Consider the following 16,734-nt stretch of genomic DNA (forward strand, 5'->3'; position numbering starts at 1 on the left):
TCAATAGAAACGTGCTGTCTTTCTGTATAGTGCCTATTCATAAGCTGTGTTGGGGAAAGTTACTTTTAAAAGTAATGTATTACAATATTGTGTTGCTCTCTTAAAGAGTAACTAATTGCATTACTTAGTTACTTTTTTAGAAAAGTAATGCGTTACGTTACTTTTGCGTTACTTTTCCCACCTGGGCTGGGCTTGTTTTTTTATAACACAAAAGTTATATTTTGGGGCAAATGTAAAGACCCGTTCTCACCAAAAGTGAAATAATAATCATCAGACTGAAGGACATGTGTACAGTAGAGGAAAGCAAACAAGCAAACCTTTCTATCGTCATTTTTGCTTATTAAACTGAATCATCGAAGGTCAGAAGCAAGTTCATTGGTCAATAAAGTGAGATTAAATGCATAAAAAGTTGTTTTATTTAACATATTTAGTTATTTGGAGGTTTGCATAGTATTCCGATTCTGCATTTCACTGATTTTATTCATTTTGAGGAATATTTAATATTTTTTGTGCAAGTGAGATGAGTAAATGCTCACATTTAGTCTAGAACTACAATAACCCTCATGTTCACACACACACACACACACACACACACACACACACACACACACACACACACACACCGCCTCTGCACTTTGATTTGTCTCAACATGAGGACAGGAGAGCTGTCAGTCAATAAATGGGAAAACAAATTAACTTGTGTTACTTATTTGAAAAAATAACTCAGATATTTTGTTGTAAATTTTAAAAGTAATGCGTTACTTTACTAGTTACTTGAAAAAGTAATCTGATTATGTAACTCAAGTTAATTGTAATGCATTTCCCCCAACACTGTTCATAAGTTTAGTTTAAAAGTTTAAGTTTAAAGTTTTATTTGCAATCATAATTGCAAATAAACAATTGTTCATAAACAATAGCTATTCATCTCCATTTATCATTCTCCTGTTTTCTCTTTGTGAAAGATGAGAGCAGTTTGAAGATGAACCACGTGGATCACATTCCTCAGACTCTGGCCAGCCACGGGCCCGTCCCAGCACAGACCCGCACCCACAGCCAACATGGCGCCGATATGCTGCAACCGGACCCCCGCGACACCTTCTACAACAGTGAGCCTCTCTCTTTCTCCTCAGATCCCCTTTCTACTCACAGTTTATTTGATTCTTATCTCTTTCTCTGTTGCTCTTGAGCTTATGTCCTCTGAAAATATCGTTCTACCCTTTGTCTTTTGCATTTGCATTCAATAAATAATTAATTTGATAATGTTCCTCTGGTAATATCTAACTGCCTCTCTCACAATACTCTTCACAGTCCCCATGATTGACCCTGCTCATCTTGAAAATGTATTGCCCTCCTGTATCTACTCGCCAACATATGTGGTCAAAGACTTCCCTATTGCCCGCTATCAAGGCCTGCAGTTTGTGAGTATAACACACACGTTAATGCACACGTGCCAAATATTATAGCAGAAAAGGCTTAACAATTTACTTGCACCTGTTGCCTTATGGACTTGATGCTGCAGTGTACTAAACTTGCATGTGTGATTACTGACCTCTTTTGGCTGAAAAATGTAATTGCAAGCATACCATAAAAGCCAATCACAGTGTTTGGAGTGGCATTATACTGTATGTGACCCTGGACCACAAAACCAGTCATAACAAGGGTACATTTTTTGAAATTGAGATGTATATATCACCTGAAATTAATAAGCATTTCATCGATGTGTGGTGTGTTAGGATAGGACAATATTTGGCCGAGATACAACTATTGAAAATCTGGAATCTGAGGGAGCAAAAAAATATAAACATTGAGAAAATCTCCTTTAAAGTTGTGCATTTATGTTCACGATTGTCCTGCATCCACTCACAAAAATAGTGTTTTTATATATTTACGGTAGGAAATTGACTAAATATCTTCATGGAACATGATCTTTACTTAAAATCCGAATGATTTTCGGTATAAAAGAAAAACGGATAATTTTGACCCGTACGATCATTGGCTAGTGCCACAGATATACCCGTGCGACTTGTTTAGTGTCTAGTTTTATGATCCAGGGTCACATATGGATTATACTGTATGTAATTTTCTCTATGCTGTTTTGTTTTGTTTTGTGTATTTTTTTCCCTAATCTTTAGTTTTATTTTAGTTTTGTGTTTTGTTTTTCGTTTAGTTTTGGATCAGTTCATTTAAATGAATACAAAGATTCAATAATGAATCAGACTTCACAATGCTTAAAATGAGAGAGAGTCACCCAAATGCGTCTCTATAGCACGCAGTGTGTTTATCGTGCAATTTATACGCGAAAATTAGCTTTTACGTGGATATGATACGCAGTTTTGCGCGTGCATATGATACGCACTTAATTTCGTGATATACACACGCACCCCACACCACTAATCCTACCCAAGCGTATAATACACACGCACCCTACCCCACCCTAAACCCAACCATGTGCTATCCATGCGTATACTATGCACGTAAAAACTCATTTTCGCGTATATATTACACGATAAACACACTGCGTGCTATATAGACGCATTTGGTGAGATCGGGTTGACATTTTGATATGCCATTTTTTACATTTAATTAATTACTCTGCAACGCTTGCATTGAATGACATGGTTGACCATTAGTTAAAAAAACAAACAAAAAAGTGCTATGTTCAATCAAAGCACACTGTGTGGACTATACTATGTCACAATGCAGTGTGCTTGACTTGACCTTGCATTTGCGATTAGTGAACCTGGAGGAAATATCAAAGGTCTGCTTCTTGACTCATTTTGTGATTTGAATGCCAAAAGTTAAGAGATTTTACACAAAATTAGTCCAAAATAACTGTTTTTGATTCCTGATGAAACTATACCACTTGCTTAATTAAGCAAGAAATACAGAATAATTAAAGTGTTGTTTATTCTTGCATACTACTTTCACATGATATTTCAGAAGAAGAAGAAGTAGGCAGCATACACATTATGCTGTTACTTATTCCTTCAGTGACATTTCAATTTAATGATCAGGGTATCATGCCTGGTGTTTTGTCCGCAGGTTTATCTTTCTTTTGTCTATCCCAATGACTTCACTCGCCTCACACACATGGAGAGAGAAAACAAGTGCTTCTACAGAGAGTCGCCCATCTATCTGGAGAAGTAAGCTTGTGTGTAGATTGTAATGACATTAATGCTAATTCTATTCAAAGACTGATCCGCTGTAATTATAGAGTATATACAATATAGTTAAGTGGTTTTGTTTTAAGTGTAAGTGTATAGTTTTGTTCCAGCTGAACAAAATATTCAGCTGGAAATTACTTGATTGGATGTTAGGCCCACATCAGCAGAAATAATTTCAGATATGAAGAAATATATCATGTTTTGCTAAAAAATACATACCGAAATACACATTTTATAATGAAATATTGTTTTTTATTTCATGTTGACTTTAATTTGGATTTCTTGAAATGTAATCGCAGATGAGCACTGAACATAAAATAAATGAGTAAATATAGTTCTCTAAACTAAAAATGATATTTCTCTCTTTCATGGACTTATGGATCTTTCTCTCTCCATCTCTTTCTGTAACAGGTTTGGCTTTTATAAATACATGAAGATGGATGAGGAGAAAGATGACAGGCCATTCTTCTTCCCTAATCCCGATGGTGAGTGTGTGTGTGTGTGTGTGTGTGTGTGTGTGTGTGTGTGTGTGTGTGTGTGTGTGTGTGTGTGTGTGTGTGTGTGTGTGTGTGTGTGTGTGTGTGTGTGTGTGTGTGTGTGTGTGTGTGTGTGTGTGTGTGTGTGCATGTGTGTGTGTGTGTGTGTGTGTGTTCAGTGATCCAGAAGAGGAATAACACTTCATTAGTGCATCGTTCCGTCACAAGCTGCTTTATTACAACATGGCAGATATATTCATCAGGAGATAATGGCCTTGGGTTGGAGCCAGATATTAAATGAATGGCTGGAGTTGTGTTTATTTTCAAAGGGTTAAGGCCTGGTCACTCCAACAGCCAAATTAAAATGATAAACAAATTTCTGACTAAATGTATTCATACAAGACCAAAACAATAAACACTCCCCGAGGCTTTAGCCTAGTCCTGGACTAAAATGCCTGTTTGAGCTGTTAAGCAATTTGCACTGACAATTAAAACTTAAAATTTGTCCATGACATTGTTTTCTCTCAAAATGCACACCAATGTTTTTTTCTAAGGCACTTTTATTAAATCTACTTAAACGTCCTAATTGACCGTTCGCAAAGACCCGGCCCCCTTAGTTACTGTTGCTATGTCCGACAAGCTACGCCGCTCTCACACACACACCATGTTCTCACGCAGTGAAAAACACATCGTGGAGCAGAGAGACACTGACAGACACACTGACAGACACAGACCGGGTTACTTTTGATATTAAACATATTAAACAAAGTCTCACCTTTCAAATTTGGTCATTTTTAAAAAGAAATGTAAACAATAAATAGTGTTTTGTGGCTCTTTAATGTGTGTGACAGATCGCTGTGTCGCCTCAGTTAAAGCCGCTCGTGAACCGATCATCTCTTCCTTCTAGTTCATTTATAGCATCAAATAAACATGAATGAACATCAGAAGGAATGTTGTTTTTAACCGCGGAAAGACGTCAGCACACTCCGCTTCTCAAGCTCAAATCCTCCCATGTTAATCTACTAACTCTCCTGACTGCTTTGTCGGACAAAATGGCGGATGGCGAAGTATGATTGGTCAGATCACCTGTCAATCAAACTCCCTGCGAAGGGTCAATTGAACTAAGGCCTAATCCTGGCTTAATCTAAGCCTTGTCTGTGAAACCAGGCCTTAGATTCATGGTTTAATGGGAAATATCCCCTCTGATAATACAAATGTCACCCACTATATAATGCAAAATAACAGACTTACCTCGATTTAAAGAAAATATCACACAATACAGTAATGCAATAACACTAAAATACAATGCAATACACTATAATAATAATAATACTAAAACTCAGAGCAGTGATATCATGATATAGAAATGATTCATCGTATAGTGATAATAATAGAGATAGACTCATAGTATTAGATAGTGAATTGGTGCTAGAGGGATACAGCGTACCAATAAATGAATCACATTTGCTATTATCTCATTGGTAAATAGTGTATAATTGATCATAATTAAGATATAAACTATGCAAATAATAAAAGTTTATACATTATTGCTCTGTGCAGTTTTCAATAAAATATTATATAAAAATAAAAAATATTATTAACTCTTTCCCCCCCATTGACGGAATTTTCCAGCAATCTATTTTTGCACTGTTGTGTGGTAGGGGGCGATGTTGCGCATCTTCTGAAAGAGTATAGAATCTTCTGATCAAAACACAGGTGAAGAAGAAGCAGAAACAAGTGATAGAATTACTTCTTATGCACATGTAAAATAGCGCGATCATCAAACATTTAACAGCATATAAATCACAACTGCCTAATGTTACAGAATGAAATATCGACCCAGGACGAGGTACAGAACTGTGACGCTTTAGGGTGTTGATGGACTCGATCTACTCCATCTATGTTTTGATCATCGTTCTGAATCTGATTCGTGTTTTTGGTGTTTTGCTTTAGATTTTCTTGAAGAAGAAGAGGGGGCAGATCCTGATGATGAAGCACAACTTGTTGGCACCCAGTCAGCAAAGAAGACCGTCCAACCTAGCCAATCAAGTAAGACCGTAACCACTTCTGATAAGCCTGCTCCCACAATTCTGGAGAGAAACGAGGTAGAGTCCGACAACCCAGCTTTGAGGAGAGAGCACAGACACTTTTTCACAAGTGCAAGGCAAGTGGCTCAACATCAAGGCACAGTAGGACAACAAGACACGCTAGACCATCAGGCTAAGGTAGGGTTACCAAAAAGTGAGAGTGTGGTGCAAAGTCGTTATCTCACTTGGGTTCAAAGAGATCTCCGGGATTTCAAAGAGGGTTTGTCAGAAGATCGTTCTCCCAAAATAAGCCGATCAGCCTTGTTATTCCCGCCGAAATCCTCATTGGTAGCTCTCAACAGTCGAGCCAAGCAAATCCTCGGCACTCCTGCCCACACCGTCCCTTCCCTAGTTAACAACCACGCTCACGACAGCAGCCACAATCCTGGAAACACCCACACCAACAAGGAACACAAGAAGGAGGACAACAAAATTTACGTCACAAGACCTCGACCAGCCAAGGAGAAGCAAAGTCCTGTTTCACGCCATCCTAGAGAGGTCTTCCCTGGCGTTTTCCTGTATCAGAATGGCAAAACCACAAAGGTGGTGAACCTCAGTGCCAAACCAAAGATCAGCAAAGGACCTCTACGTGCATCCCAGTTATTTGCACGGTCTCCTCTGCAGGAGAACAAGGTCTTTCCAGCTAGCCCCAACTTCAGCAAGCCAGCGGAAAATCCCGTGGCCCCAAACAGAGCAGCAATCCCGAGCCGTTTTGAGCAGAGGATACGAGGCGTCTGGGAAAAACACCATCATTCCCTGAGGCCCATCACAACGGCTCGACCTCCTCCGGCTCCATCTAATAACTCCTCTGAGAACGTGCTTCCAACCAAACCTCTCCACGTCACTTCCTACTTGCACACTTCCGAGATTACCGAGTCCCAACAGCAGCGGCCAGACACAGACCCTGAACCGGAGGAGGACGGAGGCCTGTCGGAATATAGTTATGAGGATGTGGAGCCTCGGCCTGGGTGGGCAGAGGAGGCCATTAATTGGCAGAGGACGTTTTCCGTCAACAGCATGGACTTTGAGACATTGCGCTCTGACTGGAACGATCTTCGGTGTAACGTGTCTGGAAACTTGCAGCTGTCCGAGAGCGAAGTGGTGGATGTACTTGCGCAGTACATGGAGAAACTCAACGAACGCAATGGAGGGTGAGGCTCATAGCAGTATTTTAGTTTCAGATAAATTGGTAAAGCATCGGTATTCAGACATTATATATTTGTATTCACGTATTTGTTTATTGTTTCTATTTCTGCTGTTTAACTTTACCAACTATCACGATTAATCGCATCCAAAATAAAAGTTTGTGTTTACATAATATATGTGTACTATGTATAATTATTTTGTTTATATAAATACACACACATGCATGTATATATTTAAGAAAAAAGATATGCATGTGTGTGTGTGTGTTTATATATACAAAATAATTATACATAGTACACATATATTATGTAAACACAAACTTTTATTTTGGATGCGATTAATCGTGATTAATCGTTGCCCACACAAGTGTGAATGTGTGCTGGGATCTTATCTGGAAAAATATTTGGAATATTTTTGTGTCCACATTTTATATTTGTAGTTGCATTTTTGTTATTTTATTCTTACATTTATTTATTTATCCTCTCTTAGTATAGCCAATCAGCAATACAGATAATTGCTGTAATTACTCTTAAAAATGGCCACCTTATTTATTTATATTTAATATTTCTATCCTCCAACCAAAACCAGATGCACCATTGGTGACACATTTCAAGTCATTGTACAACCGTTGGTTGATCTTTCTCTCTCCATCTTTTCCAGGATTTACACTCTCCTCCGAATCATAAACGTAGAAAAGCGGCGTGACTCTGCTCGCGGTAACCGTTACCTGATAGAACTGGAGCTAATGGAAAGAGGCCGTAAAGTGGTGCGTCTTTCTGAGTACATCTACATGCTGTTGCACCGTGGCCGGGTAGAAGACAGTCTGGAGAATATGGAAGGGGTCACAGCATCATCCCCCTCTTCCCCTGTCGCCAGTCCACCGGCTCCGGCATCTCGCATGCCTACCCGTGGGGCCCACACCACCCCACAGGGGGGCACAGTGTATGCCAAACCCCTGCTGTGCCAGCCGGTGATGCTGCAGTGGAAAAAGGATGTCATGGTGCATTTTGTGGTGCCAGGTAAGTAATAATGGATATCTATTTTTCTGAAAATATGTACCTAATGAGTATCTTATGTCACGGTAACTAAATATCAAAACGGGGACCTGGTTTAATTTTCATTCTTGCTTTTGATTTTTAGGGGTTCAAGCGCGAAACGCTGAAACCATATTGTAATTGTTAAATTGCCCAAGGATCAGCATTCCCCCTTTTAAAATGATCAGGCAGACCAAACCGTAAGACGTAGAGACTTGAAACTTTGAGGGCTGGTAGTACTCACACCGTCTACAACGTCACAAAGGCTCGGCCCGATCGGCCTGACGGGGGCGCTACAGTGGTCCAAAGTACGAAATGGCTCATAAAGCTACGTTCACACTACAAGTGACTTCGTCGCTGCAGGTCGCCAGTGGCTGGCGGTGCGGTCGCTAGTGGGCGTTCCCGCTACTGGTTGCCTAGTAATGTTTGTGAGTGACATTCACGGATGTTTCTCCATGTTGTAGACAACAAATCCGTTTTCTTGCCACTACAAACAAACATTTTGGAAGGAAAATTCGAAATATAAATGGAATCAGTATAACATGCATAATATTAAAGATGAACGAGAAACTGTGAGTGCTTTTTGCCATCGCGGCTATTTAACTGCAACAAACGGGCAAATCCCGGTCTATATGGGTTCACGAAACCAGTCCGGCTCTGAGTCAGTACTGTGAACACCACTGTATGTACATGGAGATATATCAACTTATAGCACAGTTTCTGACGGCTAAAATTAGCTTCTCGTTCAACTTGCCTCTGTCAGAGAGTGACGGATGATCACGCGCTCCACTGACTTCAGTCCTATTGGTTGTCGCTCCCGAAAGTCGCTCTTCATTTGCATAAAGTTAAACGGATCTCAACTTTGTCGCGTCGCCAGAAACGCCCCAGAAAACGCCCGCTCCCCATTGAAATTACTAGTAACGTGTCGCTTTGTCGCTTGTAGTGTGAACGCACCTTGACTCTCAAACAATCAGGCGTAAATACAATATATTTAAAGCCTCTAAATCCTAACCGACAACTCTGAACTTCATGAAAATTGGTGACCACATGTGACATAACATTCTAAACAAGCATGCAAACTTGGTAAAATGTAGGAACTAATTATTATATTTTGCGCTCGATTTACTTAAAACTCGGGTAGAAATTAGTAAATACTGCCTTTGCTCTCTCGTGTGTGTGTGTGTGTGTGTGTGTGTGTGTGTGTGTGTGTGTGTGTGTGTGTGTGTGTGTGTGTGTGTGTGTGTGTGTGTGTGTGTGTGTGTGTGTGTGTGTGTGTGTGTGTGTGTGTGTGTGTGTGTGTGTGTGTGTGTGTGTGTGTGTGTGTGTGTGTGTGTGTACTTTTTTTTCATCTGCATGCCATGTGCATAGTGCCGTATTATATAACACTCACTCATAGATAAAAAATTTTTTGGTTTAATAGAACTGTATTAATAACAATTTAACACTAGTACCCATGTGGGTCTTGGCTTGACAGGCCAACTGGGACTACATTTTTAAATGTCCACAGGTTCATAATGTACAAAATGAAGCGCTCGATGCCTCAAGAGCCTTAAATAAGATTAATTTATAGAACAGCAGGATCATATTTGAGCCTTACTTGAAGTATACACATTAGTGATTGTTATATACAGTAAATAACAGATTTTTTTGCAATTCAAGCTCAGTGACTTGTTTTGTGACGCAAATAAAAAAGCGAATCTTTGATATGGCTGATGTGTAAATATTATGTCATATTCTAATAATGTATTTGTCGATGTTTCCTACAGTGAAGAATCAAGCTCGTTGGGTTCAGCAGTTCATTTCAGACATGGAGCTCCTGCACCGTGAGACTAAGGACAACAACTTTAACATCATCATTGTGGACTTCCAGAGTGAAGACATGGATGTGGAACAGGCCCTCCGAGAAAGCTCCGTCCCCAGGTACACAAACACACGCTCATACACAATATTCATTATATAGAAGTTTACATATATATAGGTAATTGACATTGTGCTAAACTCCATCTAAAACTATTTTAAACAGCAATTTGCTAAATATTGTATACGTATTATGAGCACATTAATTGAGAGACTGAATTTTTGACACTGGACTATAGGGGTGGTTAATCTGTCTGATTTCCCGATTCGATTCGATTACGATTATTGAAGTCCCGATTCGATTACAGTCGATTTTCGATTATTAACGATTCTCGATTATTGATTTTCCATTTCACAACAGTAAATTCACTACAGTAAAAATCACAACAATAACAAATTATAACAAACTTCAACATATTCTGAATCTCTATTAACATAAAATACGGATGTCCACGCATCACATGTTACAGCTATCCTCCCCGCTTTCTTCAGTGATTCCATGACTTCGGTTTTGGTCTTGTTGTAGAGTGTGGGGATCGCTGTGTCTGTAAAATATCTCCGAGATGGGACGTTGTATCTCGGCTCCAAAGTGTGCAACATAGCACGAAAGCCCTGGTTCTCAACGACTGGATGCAAATCCTTGGCATAAAAAGTTGCGACTGATTGTGTAATGCGCTTTGCCCTTTGCGAGCCGGGTGGAAGCTTTGACAATATTGTTTCCACGTTTCAGAGTTCCTTCTTTTGCGTTCCGTCAATATTACGTTATTATCGATTTTCAAAAAAAAAAAAAAAAAAAAAAATTTTTTTTTTTTTTTTTTTTTTGAAAATCGATTTTTGCCATTTGTGAATCGATTCAGAATCGTCCACATCCGCATCGCGATGCATCTAAGAATCGATTTTTTCCCCCCACCCCTACTGGACTACTACTTAACATTTTCTGAACCCAATATATTGTCTTCACTAGGGATGCACCTATACTGCACTCGTATTAAAATGCTCCGATACCAAAAACCGATACCACACGTGCAGAGGAATATACATCGCTAAAAAGTGTGTAGTTCGGTTTGATATTTAAATACCAAAGACAGTAAAACGGTGCACCAATTTCTAATGTTACTTGAGAGTAAAGGAGATTAGTAGCCTATCTGTATTCTGAGTAAAAACATGAAATGTTACGTGATTTATGTATAACGTGGTTTCGTACATTATTACAGGAAAACGTTGTGTGATTATGGCTCTAAATGTGCGCTGTAGATGAAATATCGATAGAGCAATAGAATGAACAGTGAACAGAAGCGCGTACTACACGTTAACAGGCATAATTAAAGATTCAATATGTAATTTTTTTTCGACGCAAGGGGTCGCTAACCTCTTACAATAACAAAGGCGTAGGTTGATGACGCAACGTTTTCTACTGAATTATGGAACTTGTCGTCAGGCCGATGGATCTAATAATGTTTATGGATGAGTGAATACATTAATGTTTTTAACATGACTGTGGTGTGAAGCAGGCGCGATTGCTAATAAGAGACAGTTATCAGCGCCACACGCGAGTCCCGCGGATACAAAGGAATACGGACATTTCATTCAACCGAACTAGTTACTAGCCTACCCGTAAGTGCAGAAATATTACTCACACAGGTCAGTTTATTAGACGAATTAAACTTGTGAGGAAACGCAGCGCTGTTCACTCGCTCTACACTATCACACTAAACTGTATTTGAGTGTGTTGAAAGGTATAATGTTATTCTATGTGTTAGTTTGATGGATATGAGACTAGCAGTAAGCTAGATCAACATTAGAATACATACAGATCATATTCTAACATTTCATCATGTTGAGCTATATAACATTGATTAGTTTTATGTACATTTGCTCACCTGCCTAATAAAGTACACGTGAGAGCGGCGTCTCTGTCAAGTCCAAGTTAGTCGCGGACGCTAGCTCTCGGCGTCTCGAAAACACCGCGCTGATATTGATCCTCGTGTTAGTTCTCCTTTTGTCCCAAAGTCTGCTTGCCATGTCCATAATGTTTGAACGAAACGACAACAGCGTGCAGCTAGACGTTACGCACTACGCAGTTGTCCACATCTGTCGCCATGGTTACTATGGCAGTAGGCCTACTAGTCTATGGTACTACCGAGTACTACGAGCGGAATCCAGGGATAACGCGGATATTGCGTCATTGACAGGCAACTTTTTTTTCAGGACGAGCCATTATTTAAAATTGGAATTTCTCTGAAATTAAAAATCTTTGTGAAATTTTGGGAAATTGTGAGTACACAACAGCAGGAAATATATCACACTGTGCAAGTGATTTTTGGATATTTTATTTAAAAAATCTTACATATTGTACCTTTAAGCATGACAATAACTGAAGAAAACATCTATTTGCTAAACAAGTTAAGCCAACTAATATGATTCATATTCTTTGGTTTCTCTACCCAATATTTTAAAAAATAAGTATTAGGCTATATTTAAATTATTTAAATAATATAATCATTATTTATTTAAATTATTATATTTAAATATTATCTTTAAACTACAAAATGACAAATGCAATGAAAATGCTGGTATCGGCGAGTACCAAAAATGTAAGTATCGTATCGGACTCATTCTTGCGCATAATCTTTACATTAAAAATGTAGGTACATTTTAACATAATTTGTTTTATAAATATAAAAAAGCATAATAGCCCTATATATTGAGATTTTAACATGTTACATTAATATACAGTACATATATCTAATATACTGATGTATATTTTTATATTATTTTAAACACTAATGTACATTATATAATGTAATGTTATATTGACTATCTGAGTGACTTTTTTTGGACACAGATATGAATATCTGAGGAGGGAAGGAAACTTTGAACGTTCTGCCGGATTACAGATCGGTGTGGACACCATAGAGGTAATCACACACACACACACACACACACACACACTCCTGTACGACTCAGACCAACACACACACACACACTCCTGTACGACTCAGACCAACACACACACACACACTCCTGTACGACTCAGACCAACACACACACACACACACACTCCTGTAAGACTCAGACCAACACACACACACACACACACACACACACACACACACACTCCTGTACGACTCAGACCAACACACACACACACACTCCTGTAAGACTCAGACCAACACACACACACACACTCCTGTACGACTCAGACCAACACACACACACACACTCCTGTAAGACTCAGACCAACACACACACACACACTCCTGTAAGACTCAGACCAACACACACACACACACTCCTGTAAGACTCAGACCAACACACACACACACACACTCCTGTAAGACTCAGACCAACACACACACACACACTCCTGTACGACTCAGACCAACACACACACACACACTCCTGTAAGACTCAGACCAACACACACACACACACTCCTGTAAGACTCAGACCAACACACACACACACACACTCCTGTACGACTCAGACTGAGAGCTGCGCACGCTGTGTTTCTGTCTTCCGGTTTGCATGAAGGAAAGATCTTACGGATTTATGAATGAACCGCTCGTTTTAAAATCTCCCCGGTCTACTGACATTTTGTTGTGACATCCGCTTCAAACATTACAATGTTCATGATAACTTTATTAACTCTACAATAAGTAAATCCACTTCACCAGCGAATTACTCTTAACCCTTAAAGACCTGTACAGCCGCCGGCGGCTAAAAATAACTATTGTTCTTAAATGTTTAATAACTTTTGAACCGCTAATCCAATCTGTATGCTTTAAAAAGTCCCGTAAAGAGGAGATTCACGGCTTTTATGTGCTTTTATCAGCATTTATTCGTCATAGAAACCAATGGTGTTTGTTTCTCTGAGCCAAACAGGAATGATTGTTGATGCTTAGTCCCGTCCTCATGCCCAGATTGGTTTATATATATATATATGTCACTTTTGCTTCTGTGTTCTATTACAATGTTTTCTATTTATTTTACTTCCTGATCTTTTTTGGACACATCTACATTATGTTCACACTACACTTCAAATGTTGACACTACTGTATTTAGTTGCCTTAAGTTACCAGCAATATTCAATCGTGTTTGTTTTTTTCACATGACTTTACAATCAATTTGCAGAAGATAAACTTTCATAAAATGCAGATTAAGGCTCTGAACGTTTGCGGCGAGTCACTGTTCACGGAGACGAGTCGGTGTGAAGTTTCTAGTGTAATATGGTATATAAGTGTATGAATGTGACTGGTGATTCATAGATGACAGTGTTTTCTCTCTCCGTGTGTGTGTGTGTGTGTGTGTTTACAGGACAGGCACAGTATCGTGTTTCTGTGTGACCTGCACATTCATTTCCCTCTGAACATCCTGGAGAACATCAGGAAGCACTGTGTGGAGGGCAAGCTGGTGTTCGCCCCGATCGTGATGAGACTGGGCTGTGGGAGCTCGCCGCGAGAGCCTGACGGTGCGACACACACACACACACACACACACACTCACGCTGCGCTGACTAACACGTGTCTCTGTCGCTGCAGGTTACTGGGAAGTGAACGGCTTCGGCCTGTTCGGGATCTACAAAGCAGATTTTGACAAGATTGGTGGGATGAACACGGAGGAGTTTAAGGACCGCTGGGGGGGGGAGGACTGGGAGCTACTGGACAGGTACTGGGATTTTACACCGAATACTATTCTTTTATTCTTTTACAATTCAATTTAGGATGATGTTGATGATATTATTATTAAAATGTGATTATTCATCTTATTATTAAAATTTTGATGTTGATTTTGACAGTGACAATGTTGTTAGTATTCTTATTAATAATATTATAGTTCATAATAATAATTATTATTATTATTATTAAAGATTTTTGACAGTCACATTAATATTGTAGTTGTTATTAATAATAATAATAATTTATTTGTATTATTATAATTGTTATATTGAAGTGAGAGATTTTGACTGACATTATTTTTGTAGTTGTTGTTAGTAGTAGTAATATTAATATTGTTAAATACATATTTTATTATTAATATTGTTATTACAATTATATCGGATTGAAATAGATTTTGACAGTAATGTTGTTTTTGTTATTGTTATTATTATTTGTATTATTATTCTAACACTAATAATAATAATAACATGTTGAATAAAAAATGTTTTTATTAATAAAATGATGATATTGAATTGAGATATTTTGACAGTGACTGTATTATTGTTGTTTTAGCAATAATAATAATAATACATTATTTTTAATTAATATTATTATTAAAATTATGCTTTAATTGAACTTAGCTTTGACAGGGATGTTTTTATTGTTAATAATATAAATAATAATAATGTTGTTAAATCAATGTGTTAAATAAATGTAATTATTATTAATATTATTATTACAATTATAAAATTGATTGAAAGAGAATATTATTATACTAATCATAATCATAATAATATAGCATCTTAAATACAAATTAATTTATTAATCAAATTATGATATTGTATTGAGATATTTTAACAGTCAATATTACTGCTGTTGTTAGTAATAAAAATAATGTTAAATAAAACATTTATTATTAATAAAATTATGATGTTGAATTGAGATATTTTAAAACAGTAAAATACAGTGATAATATTTATATTATTACTGATAAATAAAATTTATTTTTATAAAAATGATTACTATTTGATTTTGTTTTTGACAAAAAATATATGATTTTCTTAATATGAATATGAATTTAACTTAATTATTAATAAATATTAATAAAATTATGATGTTGAATTGAGATATTTTAAAACAGTAAGATACAGTGATAATATTGACTATTTGATTTTGTTTTTGACAAAAAAAAAATTATATGAACATGAATTTAACTTAGAGTTTTGAGCTTTGACAGGGATGTCATTATTGTTATTAATAATAATAATACTTTAATATATTTTGTTATTATATCATAATATAATCAAATACTGTTTAAATGAAATCTTAAAATGAAATAGCCTAATTATAAATAAATAATAAAAGATGTAAATGAGATCGGATAACGAAATGAAGCGGTCTCTTTCAGAGTTCTGCAGAACGGCCTGGAGGTCGAGCGCTTGCGGCTGAGGAACTTCTTCCACTTCTATCACTCGAAGAGAGGCATGTGGAACTCACAGGCCAGCAAAATCCCCAAAGGATAAAACTGACCCTCGACGAGAGACTTCAAACTAACATCCCGGGACCGCCGCGTCTCACACGAGGAGCTGTGTCCAAACTCAACACACTCAAACTGCGAGTGTGTGTATTTGTACTGTACGTATCTCTGTCTGTTAGGTCAGGAGTTCTTAGCGAAGCGAAACTCGAGAGATCACTGCAGGTTTATAAGAGATTGGGTGAATTTTACACTAAGCCAGCCGCTCAGGCACTTCGGGTCGCATAAATATGGTTTGCACTTAAGATATTAAATGCTGAACTGATTGTCTAAAGGTTTAGATGTGCGCTGGTTCTTAGACGTCTGCTTTTATAGCTGTAAATGTCACTTCCTGTTCAGATGTGACGCCGCCTTACACTTGAACTGTGGAAATGATGTAAAGGCGGCCATTTGCTTTTCCCTTCCCGAGTCCTGCTGAACTTACGGACCCGACCGGACCCAGAACGGCCCGCTGAGAAATGACATTATCGGTCTGTGTGTTCGTCTGTTTGTCTGCTTCCTTTTCTCCTTTCCAGTTGAGTTCAACATGGGTTTAATCTCTATTAGTTTCACAGATGCAGAAACCTTTCAGTCTGGACCTTTAAACCTAATCTCATCGATGCCGTATCGAGTATATTGGTAGGAAAAGAAGTTGTGTGCCTTTCTTTGATGTATTGAACATGGCAGTCCCTCCGGGGCTAGGAAGGAGTCCTGGTGTTTTAGTGTCTGCGTTGTGTAGGCCCTGAATAGCATTGTTTTATGGAGATGAATGAATAGGAAATGTTTTAGGACAAAAACA

The 16,734-nt window shown here is 38.0% G+C and overlaps 1 protein-coding gene across 2 annotated transcripts in view; it reads left to right on the forward strand.

Annotated features, from left to right (window-relative positions):
* The window catches only part of b4galnt4a (beta-1,4-N-acetyl-galactosaminyl transferase 4a), a 153,299-nt gene extending 136,565 nt beyond the window's left edge, over positions 1–16,734 (forward strand). For both annotated transcript variants that reach the window (XM_079604636.1, XM_079604637.1), the window contains exons 10-20: positions 963–1,106; positions 1,309–1,418; positions 3,043–3,143; positions 3,576–3,649; positions 5,594–6,878; positions 7,534–7,892; positions 9,674–9,827; positions 12,610–12,682; positions 14,082–14,235; positions 14,306–14,432; positions 15,831–16,734. In XM_079604636.1, coding sequence (XP_079460762.1) covers positions 963–1,106; positions 1,309–1,418; positions 3,043–3,143; positions 3,576–3,649; positions 5,594–6,878; positions 7,534–7,892; positions 9,674–9,827; positions 12,610–12,682; positions 14,082–14,235; positions 14,306–14,432; positions 15,831–15,945 — 2,696 coding nt within the window. In that variant the 3' untranslated portion in view covers positions 15,946–16,734. The remainder of the gene's footprint in view (positions 1–962; positions 1,107–1,308; positions 1,419–3,042; positions 3,144–3,575; positions 3,650–5,593; positions 6,879–7,533; positions 7,893–9,673; positions 9,828–12,609; positions 12,683–14,081; positions 14,236–14,305; positions 14,433–15,830) is intronic.

Source organism: Phoxinus phoxinus (genome assembly GCF_949152265.1).
Source record: "Phoxinus phoxinus genome assembly, chromosome: 25".
Lineage (NCBI taxonomy): Eukaryota > Metazoa > Chordata > Actinopteri > Cypriniformes > Leuciscidae > Phoxinus > Phoxinus phoxinus.